This window comes from Serpula lacrymans (assembly GCF_000218685.1).
Source record: "Serpula lacrymans var. lacrymans S7.9 unplaced genomic scaffold SERLAscaffold_15, whole genome shotgun sequence".
Taxonomy (NCBI): Eukaryota; Fungi; Basidiomycota; class Agaricomycetes; order Boletales; family Serpulaceae; genus Serpula; species Serpula lacrymans.
The window spans coordinates 1043320-1064831 of record NW_006763304.1 but is presented as its reverse complement, the minus strand read 5'-3'; the positions used below and the strand labels follow the sequence as shown (position 1 = coordinate 1064831).

The window sequence follows — 21512 nt, the reverse complement described above, 5'->3', positions numbered from 1 at the left end:
AGTTCGATGTCATATTATAAAGTCCAGGAACGAGGACAGTGGACTAACTGGATTTGATGAATTACTGGAAAGGTTTGACAAGAAAGATATACTAGGAACAATACATGAAGAACCTCCGAGCTTATCCTCTGATAAATCTTACAACAATAGTATAGAAATATAGAAGCTGCGCAATAAAATATCCATAACAATGGAGGGAAGGGGGGATATGTCATATATCCTGTAAATTGCCGTATATCTCGTCCTCTGACATCCTTTTCTCGAATATGACCTGGAAAGGTGCTGCGTGCGTGTTTGCAGTATCTGAGAAGGCATGTGTGTCGATGGGATATGATGGGTTTTGAGAGATACGAAAAGCCCATAAAATGAGTGCAGTGTTGATAAATACAGACCTACGATTAAGGGGAGTCCAATAAGTTGCGTCCACGAAAACAGAGGAACGGAAAAGTAGAGCTTACCGGTTAGCAACAGGCTGACCAGGACAGGCTCTGTAACAAAAACAACGGTGTGAGTGACTCATAGTGGAAGCAGGGAGTATTCGCGCATAAGTACCTGCGACCAAATCCAAAGGTGAAGAATTTGAGGTCTTCTCTCAATTGACCGTCATCTCCTAGCCACCGCCTTGGATTGAATTTCTCGGGATCGGTAAATACTTCTGGGTCATTAGCAATAGCCCTGAAGGCACAGATTCAGTTATCCTCGGCTCTCTACCTTGACAATGTGTTTAACTAGTTCTCACCAGTGGTTACCGATTACGATTGCTCCTGTCGGAATGCAGTAACCATTCCAAACGATGTCTTTGGTTGTACAATGCGCGAACCCTAAATAAAAATTATTATTATTTAAACGATTATGAAATTATCGCTGTTCATGATGGACACGTACCTCCGATACTGACTGGTCTCCATCGGAAGGACTCTAGCATAAACGCTGTTACCATTGGGAGCATGCTCTGGTCATCAAATGTCGGAGCTAAAAGAGGAACATTATGGTAATTTTGTTTATGAACGATGAGATAGAGACAGAACATACCTCTTTCTCGCCCAATAACCTTTTCGAGCTCATCGTGAACCAAAGCTTGCATTTCTGGATGAACTGCTGCCGCCATAATCATGATAGAAATCGCTGAGGCTGTCTTCATCACAAAAATAGGCAGAGAAATCAGAACTGTATATTAAAAGATAAAGAGAATTATAACCTACCGTGTCTGAACCAGCCCCAAACATCGAGCCTGCAACGTATGCAAGTTCGTTATCGGAGAGATCATAGTCCTGCTGGTGCTCCAGCAGATATTTAGCAAATGAAGGCCGTGCTTCTTCATTTTCCTAAGAAGATGGAATCAGTAAGTAGAACATCTGATAGCCGATGAATATAAAGACATACCATTTGCTTGCGAACAATATCAATTTGCCCTCTGAACAGGGCCAGTTCCTCCTGATGCCATATTTTGAGCTCACTAAGATATCCGGGTATGTATCTCATAATAGGATATGTATCGATTAGGTATGTGCCCGGTCGAATAACAGAACCAAGACGGCCAAGACATTTGTTGACCTGGGTGACTTCAGGGTCAGTGTATGCAGTAGGCGTGGTTTTTCCGTATGTAATGGACATGATGACGGATGCTGCGTATCTGAAAAGAAGGGAAGCTGGGGGTCAATCAGGTGAAAAAGAGACAATGGTAAATAAGTACCGTTTGGCATGCATCTGATGCTGTTTGGGATCATTTAAAATATCGATGACAAGACGCTTTGCATTTTCTAGTTGGATGGGTTGGTATGTAGCAGAGGATTTTTCTTGTAGAAGAGCGTGTAGCACCCTACGAAATTGAACATTAAGTTGACTTGTAACACTAAGCATGACATGTAAATAAATACCTTCGCAGCTTCTTCAATGTCGGTCCAAATCTTACGGTCAAGACTCTCATCCCCCCGGATAGTGTCTCTCCCGCTGACACGGAACGGGGTCGATCAGCCAAGGAAGCGCCCTCCTTCTCCATGATATCAACAGCAGCCTAGAAACATTATAAAGCATTGTTTCGATAAAAACCCTCTTGTAGGATGAAAACATATGCACGTACCTGGTGGCGTCCTATGATGACATAAACTTGAGTGCCTCTTCTCAAGGAGAAAACCGGACCATATTCTTCTGTCCATCGAGCAAACTGATGAGGTGCACTTTAAAGGAATAAGACAAGAAGAGTGAGGACATGAAAATGCTGAGCTAAGATACCCACTATGAAGTCGGGAATGTGTTTCCAAAAAGCCAGTGTCCCGGTGGACCAGGAGGAAGAGGGAGTCGTCGAGTGGCGATGACGTGGAGTGCCGTACGGACGACAGTTACAACACCCAACAGAAGAGCCACACCAAGCATTGCGGTGACGGCCACCTGCGTGTCGCCTTGCATATTAAGATTCGTGGTTATGTTGTGCTAGAGGATGGTAAGGGAGTAACACCGTATAGTTCCCTGCAGATTTTCGATTGGAAAGAGTACCGTGCGACCAAAAGCACAACGCTGAATGGAAGCCTACTATGGTTATGCTCGAGCGCTTCGGACCATAATTGGGAGTGGAAAGGTAAACAATGGGTCTAATGTTGCATAAGTATTCCTTTAAATTTATGGAATGAGCCAAACCATCCTGGGCCGTTCTAGGATATGGCTGCCACTTATATTTCCCTTTGTGTGACAGGGAAATGCAATCCCACAAAGACTAGCAGTGAAAAATAGATAATGACCAAACAAGTACATTGTACTACCAGTCCTTTTCACACGATGGTTTCTTTTCACAGTCGTGCTAAAACTTGTTTGATTTTCAGTATTTGCCTGTGGCATTGTGTACATATGTTCAGAGGCCCTTTGGCCATAGTTCTACCATGTTTGAGCAATATCTGCGCTGTGAGTGAAGCTGGCCATGCTGATCATTGTACAATTTCATAAATTTACAGTGTGAAGCAACTTTACATTGTAGTCCCGAGCAATTATCTGCCCAGTAATACCTATGTAATTGGTGTCTCTACAACCACAGCATATTCCCGCATAAATTTGCTCTCCATACACAATGGACTGGAGCAAATCTCCGTGCTCCGGAGGGCATTTGGTGATTATCAAGCAGAAATGCGGGTCAAGCGTGACAGAGTGTGACAGGGCGCGTGTTTGGTGAACACATCGTGAAGTTTCTATTCTTAACGCGAGGAGACAACAGATGATGATGAGTGATAAGGAATGTCACATGCCGTCACATGCCATCATGGCATCAAAGGCAATGTTTTGCTGTGACGCTGCTGGCCAGGAGATTTCTCAGTGTCGGTCTTGTTCATCTACACAATAAAATATATAGAGTATACATGTCTGTGCGCATTATACAAATCAGAGAGTTTCTGTCTATTTAGTTTCTTAGTTAATGTGTTGTATTGAGCTTGAGGCACGCCGGTTGATCTGGTGTGAAAAGGACTGGTAGTACACTGTATATTTTTACCTTTTGATTCTTTGTTCAATCTTGGAGCACACTGGTGAAAGTTTTCCATTTGCATCTCTGGTGTCAGACTGGCGCAACTTGCTATTTTGGCAATTGCTCGTAGTGTTTTAGTTTTCAAGTCGCAGTTATGATGCTTTTCATTCACATACCTATCCCTTATCACTGCAAAAAAACCCAAATTATGCAACATGGGAATGTCCTGAACATCTGCAGAATCCCGCCGCATTTCAACCAGATGTTCACCAGATATCAACTGGCTTGAATGAATACTGAATGCACGAATTGTGCCGCCAGCGTTCACTGGATTCTACTTGGATTTACACCACAATACCCTTCGTTGTAATCTGGAGTTACCAATATTGAGGTATTATCATTTCGCTATCCTTGAGTATTACATAATATAAACTGACACTGATCCCTCAATATAGATTAATATCCTCCTGCTTGTTACAATTTGACATACCAGTACCTACTCACACTTTACTTTTCGTACTTTACTTTTACTTTTTCCAAGTCACATGACCAATTCACCTTTACTTTTCATTTTCGGACCTTTCCTTTATTTTGATTCTCCGCTTTAACCTTGTACTGTAGTTTTCACACTGTGCCATGTGGCACTTCCCCTTTTAGTTCAAACTCCACCTTTCTCGTGCGGCGCTGCCTTTATTCTTATTTTAGATACAAGTATCTCACGCAGTAGAGCTGGTCACACGGGCTAGGCCCCATGACATCAGCAGTCACTGCCTCTAGCAACTGTACAGTACATATGTACAAACAAACATGTATTCAGTATATATACAGGAGCAATACATGGAGACTCCTCAGCGAGTCCTCCTGTTGTCTAGCACAACTAACTCACTGAAACCTGAGGGGTGATCCCTCCTTCTCTCTTCTCTATAGTGTGTTCCTGTGTGCGCCGGAGTAACTAACTCTTGGTTGTTACACTGCTTCTCTGAGTCACACTTTGATAGACAGCAAAGAAAATGTTGCTGTATAGTTTACATGACCTCCTACATGTACATAGCATAAAACTAATGCCACCATCTCTTTATGCCCCCCCAAAAAACACTCCAGATGTCCTCTCACACAACACTCCAAGCTCCATCAGCCGAACAAGCACCTAACACAAATATTGTGTTACTCAAAGCGGCTGTAAGAGACATTGAAGAGATGAAGATTACTCACCTTGCATTCAAGGATCTAACAGACAAATGTGTCAAGATTCTGAATGCCAAAAACCTCCTTTTGAAGCAGGACAATCTGCAGATGAAAGCCGACATTGAAAACCTGAAAAAACAGGTTGACTTCTTGAACAAAAACATGGGTGTAGAATGTGTGGAGTACGACAATGATGGAGAGGACCAGGCAGCCGAACAAGTCAATAACAATGATGCAAGCACAACACAGTCACTTACCGACACCAATATTTCCCTTTCCAACATTGATCCGTCGAGTGTTGATTTAGAGACCCTGTCACCGGAACAAAAAGAGATTATAAGCCTTGAAGTGGCCGACTCAAAAATTGTCAAGGTGAGTAAATATATTATGCAAACACTACAATAAAAAAAACTTACCTATACCTATAGCTATCAACAGGATGCTATAAATGAAGTGTTCATGAGAAAAATGGGTGTAGATAAACTGGAAGCAAAACACTTACCCGATTTCCCCTCCTCTATCAGCCAAAGTATGTCGCCTGTTGATCAAGCTACAAATCAGCTGCTCCTTCGGTTCAAATGGAAAATGCCAGCAGATGAAGCCACGAACAGTAGCAATTTAGTTGCAATACAATCTTGGGTAGTCAACAATGCACCTGCAGAATTTCCCACCATATCCAGCATGCTTCGACTCTTACTTCCCAAGGACCTCAAACAACAAATCCGCCTATGTTTCCAATACATGTCACGCCAGTTTTGTCTCAATACACAGAAAGTCCAAGCACGTGAGAAAGAGTCTGAGGCAGCTCAATTAATTGATGATGATGACGATGAAATTGTCATCATTGTACCTGTATCTAAAGCACACAGAAGTTCCCATGCACAATCAGTGAGTTTGAATTGATAAGAATCAATTATAAGCTTACCTGTGCTAGAAATGTGACCAACGCAAACGCAAACAGTCTCGATTGGCATACACTGACCCGAAATATGATGCAGCATTCATCATCAACGCTATGTCTGACAATGAGGATGACCCTGATTATAGGCCAACATCAAATGAACCTAAGGCATTCAGGACAAGTTGAGTGGATATTTCAGATTGTTTGAATTCGTCTTGAGTAAGGGAAGTCATTTTTGAGTTGGTGGTGTAATATGAAGAATAATAATTTAGTTTATTTTTGAAACTCAAAGGACTCTAGAAAACGACCAAGTCCTTCTTGAGTATCTAGTTAAAATGTGCAGGAAACCTACAGATTTTGTGTAGATTTCCAGAACCGAACATCCAGAGCAAGATTCGATTGAAATGTGCCAGAAATGACCGAGTTTTTGGGACATTCTCATGGTTCATAATCTCAGGTTTTTCACAGTGTATCTCTCCTTTAGATGAGCCAGCACACACGTTGTCATGCACCAAAGTTGATTGGTAGCATGGACAGGTGTCAATAACGAAGCGAATATTCAAAAAGACTCGCCTTTGCGCCACACAGGCACAGTGCCACGTGGAATAGTAATTAATATTGCCCTTTTTGAACTTGTGGCTGATCAGCACCACCTCTATTAGGCAATCCAGTCACGCTCACCTTTGCTTTTCCATCCGGTACTTTCCGCATTTCGGCATTTTGGCAAATTTTCGCGTCGCCACTGGCTACACATTGCATTGCGCCCTCGCTTTTGTCGTTTCCCTTACTCCCCTTCCTTTGCCTAGCCCCACCATGGGCCCCTTCCTCTCCTTTTTATTCTCACCCGACGGTCGTTTCTGGGTCCCCATTTTAGTTCACCTCCTCGTCACCTCCACCCTCCTCCTCCTCATCTTCTTTGCACCCCCACCATTTCTGATGTCACCACTTCCTATCCGCTTCCGTCGCCGATCCGTTGACTACCACGTGCCACTGCTGATATCAGCAAAGCCCGGCGGCCCGGTCCAAATAGGGCAACAGGTCCATCTTCATGACGTCGATCTGCCATCATATACTATCAAAACATCGGTCGCTCGTCTTGCCTGGTTGGAGCGTGGGTGGGTAATTTTTGAGCTGGAGAAGGTTCATCCCCTTGCGTCGCCCATGTTCATCGCTGTCCCATTCACTTGGGTACACTTATCATTTGTCCATCGTCTTCGCTACAGCTACACCTACCACACGCTGCCTGGGACTCACTTGTTCCAAATTGGAACTACTCCTCTCCCTCCCTCGTTTGATCAGGTGGTCCAACACAACCAGTCCATTGGTAAGGCCATGGAACTGTCAGATTTGGACTAGGTGGTGGACCGGTGGCTCCAGTTTCTTTTTTTTCAGCAGAACATTCATTTACAGTGCGATTATTTTTGATTTTTGAATCATTTTTATGGACACATATTTTTTTAGAATGCCTGACTGACAATAAAGGAACTGTGTTGATACTGATAGTGTTTTGCCTTGCTCTTTTTTTACTGCATCTTCCCATGACATCATGATTTTCCTGCTCTCTTTTTGCTATTGGACTTTACTTTATGGCTGTACAAACCTGTGATATTACTCACAGCATTTATTGTTCTATCCCTTTCTTTTCTTTTTTTGACAATCTTATCCTGTACTACCTACGCAGGATTCGTCAGCGTACATTCCTTCCTTCATATTCTTTCTCATTCTTTTTGCACAGCTATACTGTGCATAGCCTACTTCTCTTTTACTATATAAACCCCTGTATTTTACCTTGTAAAAAAAAAACAAGAACTCGATTCCAGACTTCTTCTCTAATCTTAAGTCCACTTCTTACTGCTACTTGTGATCCAGTGTGGTCACAACACTTCCCACTTCTACCACTGTTAACTGCTGTCATCGTCACTCGTCACTTTTGAAAGTGATTGTCATCCCCTTCGATTAGAGTCCTTCTGAGCACTACAGTTTGTGCATCAGGAGCCTGCTATCACTGGGAACCTCGTCACCTCGTCATCCTCGTTGTTCTCAAACCTACCTTGTGCTACGATTAGCAAGGTAGTGCTCATCTATACTCGCCACAAACCCCCTATCTTTCTATAAATTCAACTATCCCTCCTCCTCAAAACCCACACTCATACACCACTGGGTTTTACTTTGAAGGATCTTTATACGTACCACCCCACGAACAACCAGACCACTCCACTGTTCTAGGAGGCAAAGCCCATAAACAAGTTCCGTGGAATCTGGGAGGATTGTGTGTTAGTTTGTTTTGTGTGTGGTTTTCTAACAACAGTTCTCATCATCGACAATTGGAGCCCACCGCGAGGGGTGGTTTCCTTCAAGCTAAATACCAACCATTTCATCGCCATCACTGTCTAATTTATCATCTACACCTTCTATCTCACCCACCGCTTTATCTGTCCCATCCCTCTCTTCCAGTAACTCAATTTCTGTACCAGCTTCTACTCAGCAAGCTTCACGTTTACCCCCTATACTTTTCACTATGAATCAACCTACTACTCTCTCAGTCATCACTATGCCAATTCCTGGCACTCGTTATGCTCCTAAGAAGTTCAAGGGAGACTATACTCGTGTCAGGGATTTTGTTCTCCACTATGAGCGCATCTGTCATGCAAACAATGTCACTGCTGACGATGAAAAATGCTCAAGCATTCTCCAATACTGCTCCACATATGTTCGCGAAATTATTGAAGGAATGAAGCACTTCATTACGCCCTCATGGAACAGTCTCAAAGACGAAATTCTCCAGTACTTTGATGCTGCAAAAGCAGAGGCCAAATTTAAAGAGCATCATCTTAAACAGCTGGTCGATGCTTCGCACAAGAAGAAAATGGGCTCTCTGGACGATTTCAAGAGCTACATGAGGAAGTATGTTCGTGTTGGAGGATGGCTTCTTGCCAAATCCAAAATCACTCAGGACGTATTCAATCGCTTCTTCTGGAAAGGACTACCCAAAACCCTTCGTCATCGCGTTGAAAATAGACTTCTACAGAGAGATCCTACCCTTGATCTCTCCCAGCCTTTTGTCTTTGATGATGTTGTCAAGGCTGTAGAGCATGTCCTTCGCAGAGATCGCTTTGATGATGAAGATTTTGACTCTGATGATTCGGATTCAGACTCGGATTCAGAAAACTCTTCCAGTTCTTCGGACGATTCTTCTGACTCTGACAAAGAGGAAGAACCACCTCGTTATATCAGGAAAACCACCAAGCAGAAGAAAGAAAGAAAGCACACCTCTGAGACAGAGAAAGAGAGAAAGTTGTTGAGTCCTTCCAAGTTGAAGAAAACCCTTCACTCTTTAGACGAAGAAGAGCACACTGCTGTCAAACAGGATGAAGTAGAAACCCTTATCAAGAAGTTGGGTTCTATGACAATTGAAGATCCTAACTATCCTCTGCTCTACTATTGTGCTATCAAGCTTGACACTGATGCTCGACTTATACTTCGCCCTCCCACTTTCATGAACCAGTCAGCTAGACCATCTCGATCCTCTCAAGGAAGCAGCAACTTACCCACTCAGCCTACTGCTCCACCCACTGCCACTCTGCCTACAGCACCTCGTGTTCCCTTCCTTTGCTATGGATGTGGAAAAACTGGTCATGGAGTCAATGAATGTGCAGATATGCTTGACTTACTGTCAAAGGGAATTGTCAAGAAGGATGACACTGGTCGCTTTGTCATGTCTGATGGGTCTAGAATCATGCGATCAAGAGAGGAACCTATAGCAACTGCTGTACATCGCACTATCCCCAAGTCTAACCTCCTCACTACGACTTCTTTTATGTCCATTGCTGAAGTAGCTGACTCTGATTCTGATTCAGATGAAGAGCCTGTCTATGCAGTGGATCGTCCAGACAGAGTGTCTAAGGAGAAGCGCAAGCAAGTCTTTGATGGTGTCTACATTCCTCCTAAACCAGATTGGGCCAAAGCTGTAAAAGGAAAGAAGAAAGAAGAAGAGAAGCCTGCCGTTCCAACCATAGCACCTGCCCCATCAAAGCCACACATCTTTGATATTGCACAGCCTATCTTTGATCCCACCAACAAGCCCCAAAGCTTGACAGCTGAATCACTTCTTGCCATCACTCATGCCGACCTCATTCGTGTCCCTGTTACCTCTAATGGCGAAACTATTTCAGCAATTGTTGATTCAGGGTCTGCTCTCAATATAGTCAGTCGCACTATTTGGGAAAATCTCATTCGCCTTCCCATGGATACTAGTATTCGACCTGTAGTCAAAGATGCCAATGGAGGATTTGGTAGACTTGATGGTCTAGTCAACAATGTGGCTTTATACTGCGGAGAAGTCAAAACTTATGCCAATATCTTTGTTGGGAAAGACACTGGATATGATCTACTTCTTGGACGACCATGGACGCATGGGAACTATGTCAGCATTGAAGAGAGACTTAATGGCACTTATCTCGTCTTCAGGAAGGATGGCAAAATCGAAAACCCTGCTCTGGAAGTCAAGGTATCATCAGATCATCGTCCTATTCACTATGTCAAACCACTATCTGGAGTATCCGATACAGTATCCAGCTTCTTAGTCACGGACTATGACTTCAATGGAGAAGATCTAGATGGAAATACCGGTGAATCGGAAACTGCTGCTGAAAGTGTCACCCCAGAAGAAGAAACTGTGCCTGTTCCAGATCATTCCCCAATTGGTTCAATCGAAAATTCTAGTACTCTCAGAGCACTGGAAGACCTGGAGACTCGTCTAGAAGAAACTATTGAAGCCTCCATCCCTATCCCCAATGCCAGTACCTTTGAAACATTCTTTGACCATATTCGCTCAATCAGGGAAGATGAAAGGTCTGCTATTTTTGGTCTACTGAATAACCTTCAATATTGTCACAACATGAGCTCACTCTCAATAACTTCAGACTATGTCATGAGAGGACACCATGGCTTCGATGAAAACCACAACCTTTATGCGGATTATGTCCTGCTCCATGCTCATTTGCGATTTGACCAGAATCATGGACCTGGAAGAGCACAATCTATTATCAGTCGCTCAGGAACTGCACATATTCGCTTCTTTCCTCAAACAGAGTCATTTCCAATTCCCACTGATGAAGATATAAATGGACCTCCATCACGTGATATGAATGGTCAAGTCAATGTGACGGTGGAGGTAATACAAGAATCCGATTCGGAGCCGATACACAATCATATAAATGGATTAATTAATGATGACTCATCCACTGATTCTGAATCACCACCCCCATATTCGCGTCAACAGTTACCATCAAACATCAGTGACTCACCCCCATCACCATCCTCTACCAATGCTACTATTGCTTCGTCACTTTCTCCTGATAATCGCACACTCATGCACCATAATCGCACACTCATGCATACTATTTGCAATGATAGTCAAGAGGATGAAAGGGAGATTGAATCCTCACCGCCCCTTCACTTATCCTTCTCCACAACAATAGGAGTGGAGCATCAACCTTCCATCAATATATCATCCGATATTACTCCTTATCTTCGAACTTCCATGCATCACTATCATCATTTTCCCACGTCACCATCAGCTCAGCCATTATCAATTATTCACACCAGTGCCAGAAATTCTACTCCGATTCTAACACATCTTCACTCCATCCTAAACGCTTACATCGAGCATTACAAGCACCTAACATGTCCTGGCTCGAAGGGTTTCATATTACTAAAGAAGCTCTCATCATCGAGATTGTGGTGGGAGTGTTACTTGTCCTCGCCCTTTTCTACGGTTTTGTCTTCCCTCGTATTCGCGCTTATTGTCGACGAGAACGTGTTGAGGTTATTCACCTCCACAACAGGACAACTCATCCATCCAGTGCATCCACATTCACCACCAGCACTGAGGTACTTGCTAGTGCCACAGTTGAAGTTTGAGGTAGATGCTGGTGATACATTTCTATATTCCTTTCTTACTTAACACTCCATTCAGCGCTCTTGGACCATATGCCACCTTTTCCCTTTTTCTTCTTTCTAGTTATATATCTATTACTTGTACAAAACGGCCTCTTGGATTTCTATGTTATCCGGTTTTTCCTTCCTTTACTCTTGTACCAACTTCTTTTTCTATTGTCTATGTTCCCCTTTCGTTCTTATCTGATCTTTTTCCTTCCCCCCTTGTAAAACTTCCGACCTCATCCCTATCCTATTCGGTCCGAGATGACGCAAAACTACCACGGCACTTTCCTTCTTTGAACACTTTTTGTTTTAACCCTAGTTACATGATAGACATTGTGGACCCTATACCTGTACCAGCACCCGATTGGTCGAGTTTTGGAGCTTACAAACGTGTTGATCGCAAAGTCAAACCTGTTCCTGGAGTATTCCCAGAAGATGCACGTGTCACTCGGTCATTTCCAGAAGACCCACTCCTTTCGCTCCCACCCCTTCCTGTCCTTCCCCCAGAATTCATTCCCACGCCAAAGCTCACCAAGGAGCGCCTTTATGATGAAATGAAGCTAAACTCTGATGGATTCTTATGGCCAGAAGAGGAAAAGCTTTTCGCTCACATCATGATACTCAATCAGCGCAGTCTTGCCTTCGAGGAAACTGACAGAGGAACGTTCAGAGAAGACTACTTCTCTCCCTACGTCATACCTGTTCTCCCACATGTCCCTTGGGAATACAAGAACATTCCTATTCCTCCTGGAATCAAGAATGAAGTCATAGAATTGCTCAGAGACAAAATCAAAGCTGGAGTCTATGAGCCTAGCCAGTCGTCTTATCGCTCTAAGTGGTTTTGCGTTCAAAAGAAGAATGGCAAGATTCGCATCGTCCATGATCTTCAGCCACTAAATGCAGTCACTATCAAAGACTCAGGAGTACCACCTATCCTTGACGACTTTGTGGAGCCATTTGCTGGTTCTCAATGTTATACTGTGTTTGATCTTTTTTGGGGATTTGATGCTCGGAAAGTGCACCCTGACAGTCGTGACCTTACCTCTTTTCTATCACCACTAGGACTTCTGAGGATTACTTCTATGCCTATGGGATTCACCAATTCCGTTCCAGAATTCCAGAATTGCATGACTTTCATCTTGCAAGACGAAATTCCGCATATTGCCAATATCTTTGTTGATGACCTCCCAATCAAAGGACCTACTTCTCGTTATGAAGATGCAGATGGCAACCCAGAGACCATTCCTGGCAACCCTGGCATTCGTAGATTTATATGGGAACATGCCATTGACGTTCATCGCATTATGCATAGAGTTGGTCATGCTGGCGGAACTTTCTCTGGAAAGAAGACTCAGTTATGTCGTCCTCAAGTTGTGATTGTCGGACAAGTATGCTGCCCAGAAGGTCGTCTCCCTGACAGTACCAAGGTGGACAAGATTCTTAAATGGCCAATTCTCCAGACTCCCAAAGACGTTCGCAGTTTTCTTGGTCTATGTGGCACAGTTCGCATTTGGATCCGCAATTACTCTGCTCTTGCACGCCCCTTGACAGAATTGTATCGCAAAGGAGCTGAATTTCAATGGGATGAACGCAGACAAGAAGCATTTGATGCTCTGAAGCATGCAGTATCTTCTGCACCAGCACTTCACCCTATAAATTATTCGTCACACAACCCAGTCGTTCTTTCAGTTGATACCAGCAAGATTGCTGTTGGTTTTATCCTCTCCCAGCTTGATGAAAATGGAAGGAAGCGTCCAGCTCGCTATGGCTCTATTCCCATGAATGATAGAGAGGCAAATTACAGTCAACCCAAGCTAGAATTATATGGTTTGTTCAGAGCACTTCGTCATTTTCGCCTTTACATTGCAGGAGTAAAACACTTGCATGTGGAGGTGGATGCCAAGTATATCAAAGGCATGCTCAACGATCCAGATCTTCAGCCTAATGCCACTATCAATCGTTGGATTCAGGGCATCCTTCTCTTTGATTTCAAGCTCATTCACATACCTGCTGATCGTCATCGTGGTCCTGATGCATTATCTCGTCGTCAACCAACAGAGGAAGACTTTGAAGATGCTCAAGAATCAGATGATTGGCTTGATGATATCGCTCTTCTTGTTGATCTTGCCAGACCTCTCCCATATCACCCTATGTCACTCCCTTCGTTCCTTACCAATGATTCTTCTCAGTATGATACCCTTCGTCGAATCTTCCACTTTCTTCAAACTATGGAGCTGCCTATATTTTCCTCTCTTCAAGCTCAAAAGCGTTTTGTCAAGCGATCACTTCAATTCTTCTTGAAAGGAGACAGCATGTTCAAGCGTCGTCACTCTGCTCCTCCTCTCAAAGTTATCTTCAATCCTGACCTTCGACTTCACATCCTTACTGAAGCACATGAAAGGCTTGGTCACAGAGGAGTCAATGGTGTATTCTCTACAGTCAGAGAGCGCTTTTACTGGCCCCATATGTTACAGGATGTCAAGCATCATATTCGCACCTGCCATGAATGCCAGATCCGAAGTGTACGCAAAAGTGAAGTCCCACTTACCATCTCATCACCTCCTACAATCTTCACCAAAGTCTATGTCGACATTATGCTCATGCCCAAGGCCAGAGGATATCGATATCTTGTTGCTGCAAGAGATGATCTGTCACTTGCTGCAGAAGGAAGAGCATTGAAGAAAGCATCTGCACATAATCTTGCTCGCTTTTTCTGGGAAGAAATCATCTGTCGCTATGGAGCTATAGGAGAAGTTGTCACAGATAATGGAAGCGAAGTCAAAGGAGCATTTGAAGAGCTTGTGGAACGTTACCAGATCCCTCATATTCGCATTTCTCCCTACAATTCCAAGGCAAATGGTGTTGTTGAGCGTGGACACTTCGTCATAAGAGAAGCACTTGTCAAGTCCTGTGAAGGGAATGTCGATTTATGGCCAACCAAGGTCCATCATGCCTTCTTTGCAGACAAGGTCACTACTCGTCGTTCTACTGGATTCAGCCCTTTTTATCTGTTGCACGGAGTTGACCCAGTCCTACCATTTGATCTGACAGAAGCAACTTTCCTTGTTCATGGATTCCATACTGCAATGTCAACAGAAGACCTCATTGCTCTGCGCATTCGTCAACTAGAAAAGAGACAGGATGATTTGCAACAAGCTGCACTCACTATACGCAAAACTCGTCTCAGATCTAAAGCGCAGTTTGAGAAACTCTATGCACGAAGGATGTTCAAGAACGAATACCAGCCTGGAGAGCTTGTTCTAGTGCGGAATACTCAGGTTGAGAAAGAGCTGGATCGTAAAGCAAAGCCTCGTTACAATGGCCCTTATGAAGTTGTGCGACGTACTAAAGGAGGATCGTATGTTCTAAAAGAAATGGATGGATCAGTATCACGAAGAGGAATTGCAGCATTTCGCCTACTTCCCTATTTCAACCGCCACTCTATGCCACTCTTGGACGAACTGGATGACCATGATAACGACCTAGATGAACCAGAAGATGAACCTGACTATGAGCATAACGACTCAGATGATGAAGATAACGATTAATGACTTACCTGAACGAATTTTATGCTGACATGACCCTTCAATGTGTTGCCATGTTTCATTCCCTATGACCCTACCTTTATGGAAGCAACTGGGGACAGTTGCAATTTCAAGTTGTCCGTGGATGTCATGCACCAAAGTTGATTGGTAGCATGGACAGGTGTCAATAACGAAGCGAATATTCAAAAAGACTCGCCTTTGCGCCACACAGGCACAGTGCCACGTGGAATAGTAATTAATATTGCCCTTTTTGAACTTGTGGCTGATCAGCACCACCTCTATTAGGCAATCCAGTCACGCTCACCTTTGCTTTTCCATCCGGTACTTTCCGCATTTCGGCATTTTGGCAAATTTTCGCGTCGCCACTGGCTACACATTGCATTGCGCCCTTGCTTTTGTCGTTTCCCTTACTCCCCTTCCTTTGCCTAGCCCCACCATGGGCCCCTTCCTCTCCTTTTTATTCTCACCCGACGGTCGTTTCTGGGTCCCCATTTTAGTTCACCTCCTCGTCACCTCCACCCTCCTCCTCCTCATCTTCTTTGCACCCCCACCATTTCTGATGTCACCACTTCCTATCCGCTTCCGTCGCCGATCCGTTGACTACCACGTGCCACTGCTGATATCAGCAAAGCCCCGGCGGCCGGTCCAAATAGGGCAACAGGTCCATCTTCATGACGTCGATCTGCCATCATATACTATCAAAACATCGGTCGCTCGTCTTGCCTGGTTGGAGCGTGGGTGGGTAATTTTTGAGCTGGAGAAGGTTCATCCCCTTGCGTTGCCCATGTTCATCGCTGTCCCATTCACTTGGGTACACTTATCATTTGTCCATCGTCTTCGCTACAGCTACACCTACCACACGCTGCCTGGGACTCACTTGTTCCAAATTGGAACTACTCCTCTCCCTCCCTCATTTGATCAGGTGGTCCAACACAACCAGTCCATTGGTAAGGCCATGGAACTGTCAGATTTGGACTAGGTGGTGGACCGGTGGCTCCAGTTTCTTTTTTTTCAGCAGAACATTCATTTACAGTGCGATTATTTTTGATTTTTGAATCATTTTTATGGACACATATTTTTTTAGAATGCCTGACTGACAATAAAGGAACTGTGTTGATACTGATAGTGTTTTGCCTTGCTCTTTTTTTACTGCATCTTCCCATGACATCATGATTTTCCTGCTCTCTTTTTGCTATTGGACTTTACTTTATGGCTGTACAAACCTGTGATATTACTCACAGCATTTATTGTTCTATCCCTTTCTTTTCTTTTTTTGACAATCTTATCCTGTACTACCTACGCAGGATTCGTCAGCGTACATTCCTTCCTTCATATTCTTTCTCATTCTTTTTGCACAGCTATACTGTGCATAGCCTACTTCTCTTTTACTATATAAACCCCTGTATTTTACCTTGTAAAAAAAAAACAAGAACTCGATTCCAGACTTCTTCTCTAATCTTAAGTCCACTTCTTACTGCTACTTGTGATCCAGTGTGGTCACAACACTTCCCACTTCTACCACTGTTAACTGCTGTCATCGTCACTCGTCACTTTTGAAAGTGATTGTCATCCCCTTCGATTAGAGTCCTTCTGAGCACTACAGTTTGTGCATCAGGAGCCTGCTATCACTGGGAACCTCGTCACCTCGTCATCCTCGTTGTTCTCAAACCTACCTTGTGCTACGATTAGCAAGGTAGTGCTCATCTATACTCGCCACAAACCCCCTATCTTTCTATAAATTCAACTATCCCTCCTCCTCAAAACCCACACTCATACACCACTGGGTTTTACTTTGAAGGATCTTTATACGTACCACCCCACGAACAACCAGACCACTCCACTGTTCTAGGAGGCAAAGCCCATAAACAAGTTCCGTGGAATCTGGGAGGATTGTGTGTTAGTTTGTTTTGTGTGTGGTTTTCTAACAACAGTTCTCATCATCGACAATGTCCGTCAGTAAATGCCTCTTGTCCTCCGAGTCCGCTTCATACCACCATGGCTGTTCTGACTTTCTGTGTCCTCCTGCTGCATTCAGCCCCATTTCTCCTCCCTGATTTTCTTAAATCCATTCAAACCTCACTGGCCATTCTAGTATCACTCTGCATTCTGATCCTTCTCCTCTAAAAATATACCCAGTCAACATAAATGTCTTCTCCCGCGTCCCATCAAAGACAAGGCGAGGGAAGTGCCTGTGGACACCCTTGGCAGCACTTTCAAGAGGTTCCCAGGGTCTTACAGACAGGGTTTTTATGTTAGCAATAACCCATCTGTAAGACCACCCTCTCTCCAGAGGGTTCCCCCAAATTCCCAATATATTTTTTCTTCTACAATAATTATTTCAAGCACTTGCACATCCATATGTAAATAACACCTCCTAAACACTATAATTAATGTTATAAAAAAAACATAAATTTTGACCCTCTTTACACACTCTGTGAGAGCCTCTGACAGATCTTGCTGTGAGCCTCCCCATCAATCCATCAAGGAATGTTCCAGGAACACTTCCCAAATATGTATGTGCACTATCTTTTTATGGTAAAAACATACGGTGATGCTCTGGTTTAAAGGGCAGATTGTTATTATAAAGGAAAGGTGTTGAGGGGGTAAGCTATGCATTGGCAGCACACTAGTGACCAGCTGTAAGAATCATGATGGCGTGGGTGACGCGGTGACGACTGGCGGTTCGAGTGATAACGTAGTGGTAGGGTGGTCGTCGATCGTTCAGGCGGGGTAATGCTGGCAGAAAGTAGTAGAGACACAGTGACTAGGCATGTGCACCAGATATCGATATTCGTGGTTGTGAACGAGAGTCACGACAGTGATCTATGGGCGGAGTAATGGCGTACTGTTTTATGGAGCTATGGTTGGCTATATAACCTGGATGCAAGCTCAAAACTGGATATGAATATGTTTTGGGAGTGATCGCGTTGATGCCACCGAGCGTGGGAATGACGCGTAGTTGCCCCTGTCTATCTGAACACGACCTTTGAAAGTTTTGCACTCGGTCGTTCGAATTCCAGTCGTACTATCCTTGTTTTGGTCGGGGTCGGCTAAAGGAGACTAACTCACACCCGCCATGGAACTCTATTACATCTTGGCCGAGCATAAGTCTTTAGGTCCGGATATCGTCTCAAAAGGGTTTTATCAAAGCCTTTCCAAGGACGACACTTTCCTCGAGCTGGAGCAGGCTGCCAAAACCTATATTCGCTCTCCACGGTTCGAAACGGACCTAACTAAAGAAATTCATATTGTTGTGTATGAGGAACGTTATCATAAGCAGCTGTGTTGCTCTCGATGTGACTGACACCCCTACAGCTTCTCCACCCCATTCCCGATATGACAGACTGTAGTATAAACGGGATCACGGAATTTCTGGGGGACCTTGACGAGACCTTCTTCAGGGAAAAGGTAATCCGCCGGTTTTCAGGTGAGAAAGTCAGGCGTGGACATAGTGAGGAGGGGCGAGTGTTAGTGGTATTCTGTACGTCTCCCTTTTCGTGGTGTCGTTTCTTCGCTTGATCAACTTCCTCTCATAGACCCCCGGGAGCCACGTCGTGCCCTTGACTCTATCGAGGAGACACAAATCTTTGGTGAGTCTAGATCTGCTGAAACACCTATATACCTGTAACAGTTGTATAGATCGAGAGACGGTCGTTCGGGCAGCTTTCACGCGCGACTCACCTTCTACAGGCGCGAGGAATTCAGTTCTTTGTTTGAAGTAGAAAGAAAGCGAGCTTGATGCCATATACAATGGACGACTCGTCGAGTTGACGGCGCCTCGGATCGAGATCTATCATCTTGCATTCACCACATTTCGAACGGGGATGGCCTCCGATATCGACCCCTCCACTTTTAGCGATGAGGAGCTGGGATTGGCATACGACTTTATTGTCAAGTCTGCTCATTTCTACGCGACTGAGTTTGAACGAAGAATAAGCTTGGACTCCTTTGCCAACTTCGTTCATAAGGATATTCTCGCAGCGATGGAACTCGATGGTGTGATCACAATGCGGCCTGTTGTCATATACAAGAACACCAGCGAAACGGATGCCACGCTGTGTTTCACTGAGCTCAAAAACGGACTTGGAGATGGTGGATGTGATCCCACCCACCAGGCAGAGGCTGATTATGTATGTTTCTATTCAGCAGAGCAGGTGAGATGAATTCTTCTGGTTTGGCCTGGCAAGCTGAGATGGTTGCAGCATCGGCCACTTCGGGCTGTTTCTTGTTGTCCTTCGTTCCTTGTCGGGATTTCTGAGTGTAACATGACCATCTCTGGCGCCGTTTTCACAGATCGCTTCATTTCCCAACGTTTGACGGAGAACATCTACCTTGGTGGAGGTCCGAGATTAAACAACCAGGTGTACAATGTTGCTCGGGCCTTACGTCTTTTGAAAGAAGGCATTGCCGATTTGCACGCCTACTATTCCAGTCTTTTCCCCCTTCCCAACTAACCATCGCACACTTTAAAGGGTCGTTTCGCTTCTTCTGCACGCGCCACTCCTATGAATTCACCATTATTCCCCTATATGACTTCATTCCATCTTTCCAACGGCGACATTCAGCTCAAATACCGTTATCGGCTTCATCCTCAAAACTCGGACAAGATCGTTTTTATGGCCTCTACACATATACCTGGCGAAGACCACGAGGTGGACGTTGTCGTCAAGTTCACCGACACTTACTGCATAGAGGCCCATGCACTGTTGGCGAAGGATGGCCTCGCGCCAAAGTTATTTTACTGGGGGAAACCAAACGAGGTGGCGATGTACGTTGTGGTGATAGAGTTAGTGAAGGGAGAGTCTGCCACTGGCGTTGTCGGTGGACTATCTGCAACTGCGATCAGTGCGCTCGCAAAGGCTGTCCAACTGCTCCATGGTTTGTTTTTGGAGAGTTGCGAAGCCCCAATGTGATTCTCTACAAGTACCGTGGGACCTCGTCTATAAAGCTGGTCGATTTCGATTGGTGTGGAAAGTTGGGGGATGTACGTTATCCCGCGGATATCAACATGGTAGACGAGATGGGCTGGCATGAGGGGGTGAAACGTGGCGGAAAGATATTAGCTGAGCATGACCGACACCTGTTCAAGCACCTCACAAGGACAGACGTTGACTGAGAGGAGAAAAATGACTTTCCCATTCAGTGGGTTTCAGACTGCGTCTGAAGGATGCAAAGCCAAAAAATTGAATAACTCGTTAATGGGCGCGGAAGTGCATCAAAGGCTGAGAACGAGCATTGAAATCACCATGTAAACAGAGACGTTGGGCTGGAAGCGTACGCTGTCAAAGCTTGTATGGAGATATTGGTAGCATGAGGGCTAATGAGGACGGTGTAGGTTGCATTGCATAAGCTGTGTTGTGTATGCCTCCCGTTGGACAGTAGCGCTTATAGTGAGAGCTGAAAACAGCTATTAATGCAGTGATGACTAGTGGTTGGAGCGCCGTTGCTGATAGGGTAGAGTAGCGCGATCACTGATGGCCCGGGGTAGAATAATGATGGCGGAAAGAAGAGACAGCGATCAAGTTTGGTCGACATGGAATATTCATAAGAGAATCAGAAAACGTTGAAGTGGAGAGATGCTGCGAGTGGGAGAAAGCGCATGGTGTTCTATGGAGAAAGGGTTGGTTATATGCTCGACTGACTGTATGCGTGTCTTGGTAAGCCACAGAGCGTGGGAATGACGCGTGGTTGGCAGTTTTGAGTAGGTTGAGGTGCTATCGCATACGACCAAAGCACTCGTTCGTTCGATGTCAGTGTCATCGTCGACCGGCCAGTCTTCGAGGACGTCATCGAGGACGAAAGCACGCGCGCTGTCGAACGCATCGTTGGTGAGTGACGTCACGACGATCAAACCCAACCACGTCATGCGCACGAGCAACAGCACGAGCACCGCGAGCACGACTCGGTCGGTGGCTGCAAAGAGCACTGCGAGTAATGCCAGTGCTGCACTGAGCGTGAGTCGCGTCCGCACCCGCACCCGGTCGCCGAACGCCACGCCTGTCCCGCTGCCGTCGTCTGCCAACAAGCGGCTCTCGTCGTCTATTCCCTTTCTGTCGTCGTCTGCCAACCCACGCCGCTCCTCTGCCCCCGTCCACTCGGCCGTCCCCGCCCCCATGTGCACCGACTCGCCGTCCGCCGCCGTCCGCCGCCCTCAGCCTGGCCCTCGACAGTCGAGCGCGAGTGGGATTGTGTCCCCAAACTCAAGCGCGTCTGTTGCGAGCACGCGTCGTCTGGCCCGCACCAGCTCGCTCTACTCCACCTCTGTCTCGTCTGTGCACTCTCCCTCTTCCCACCGCACCCGCTTGATGTCAGACGTCAGCCGCACTCCACCACGCACAACCACAGAGTCCACCCAGTCCCCCGTCAGCGTCAGCATCACCTCTCCCAGCCCTGCAAAAATCACTTCCAGATCAGCCATCAACCTCGTTTCTCCACAAAACATCAATGCCAACCATCACAGCACGAATGCTGACACCACCCACGGCACCGC

At 45.2% G+C, this 21512-nt stretch overlaps 7 protein-coding genes across 7 annotated transcripts; 5 read left to right on the top strand and 2 right to left on the bottom strand.

The window, feature by feature from the left end:
• Window positions 1–18: 18 nt before the first annotated feature.
• On the bottom strand, window positions 19–2641 carry SERLADRAFT_478738 (uncharacterized protein; the record flags this gene model as incomplete). The annotated part of the gene is made up of 12 exons (XM_007323456.1): window positions 19–392; window positions 459–488; window positions 553–675; window positions 740–821; window positions 886–972; window positions 1033–1135; window positions 1203–1325; window positions 1384–1633; window positions 1694–1819; window positions 1878–2014; window positions 2081–2177; window positions 2237–2641. The coding sequence occupies 12 exons, from the start codon at window positions 2404–2406 to the stop codon at window positions 212–214; spliced, it is 1509 nt and encodes a 502-aa protein (XP_007323518.1).
• Window positions 2642–4549: 1908 nt separating this feature from the next.
• On the top strand, window positions 4550–5720 carry SERLADRAFT_442870 (uncharacterized protein; the record flags this gene model as incomplete). The annotated part of the gene is made up of 3 exons (XM_007323455.1): window positions 4550–5005; window positions 5072–5521; window positions 5568–5720. The coding sequence occupies 3 exons, from the start codon at window positions 4550–4552 to the stop codon at window positions 5718–5720; spliced, it is 1059 nt and encodes a 352-aa protein (XP_007323517.1).
• A 2332-nt stretch (window positions 5721–8052) lies between these two features.
• Window positions 8053–8463, top strand: SERLADRAFT_352367 (uncharacterized protein; the record flags this gene model as incomplete). Its single annotated transcript, XM_007323454.1, has 1 exon — window positions 8053–8463. A coding segment is annotated over one exon (411 nt), but the record flags the coding sequence as incomplete, so codon positions are not given.
• Window positions 8464–10907: 2444 nt separating this feature from the next.
• Window positions 10908–11573, bottom strand: SERLADRAFT_401614 (uncharacterized protein; the record flags this gene model as incomplete). Its single annotated transcript, XM_007323453.1, has 2 exons — window positions 10908–11457; window positions 11512–11573. The coding sequence occupies 2 exons, from the start codon at window positions 11523–11525 to the stop codon at window positions 11286–11288; spliced, it is 186 nt and encodes a 61-aa protein (XP_007323515.1).
• Window positions 11574–11740: 167 nt separating this feature from the next.
• SERLADRAFT_401613 (uncharacterized protein) lies at window positions 11741–11899 on the top strand (the record flags this gene model as incomplete). Its single annotated transcript, XM_007323452.1, has 1 exon — window positions 11741–11899. A coding segment is annotated over one exon (159 nt), but the record flags the coding sequence as incomplete, so codon positions are not given.
• A 6991-nt stretch (window positions 11900–18890) lies between these two features.
• Window positions 18891–19521, top strand: SERLADRAFT_478734 (uncharacterized protein; the record flags this gene model as incomplete). Its single annotated transcript, XM_007323451.1, has 1 exon — window positions 18891–19521. The coding sequence occupies one exon, from the start codon at window positions 19288–19290 to the stop codon at window positions 19474–19476; it is 189 nt and encodes a 62-aa protein (XP_007323513.1).
• Window positions 19510–20222, top strand: SERLADRAFT_478731 (uncharacterized protein; the record flags this gene model as incomplete). Its single annotated transcript, XM_007323450.1, has 2 exons — window positions 19510–20006; window positions 20038–20222. The coding sequence occupies one exon, from the start codon at window positions 19528–19530 to the stop codon at window positions 19933–19935; it is 408 nt and encodes a 135-aa protein (XP_007323512.1).
• Window positions 20223–21512: the final 1290 nt, after the last annotated feature.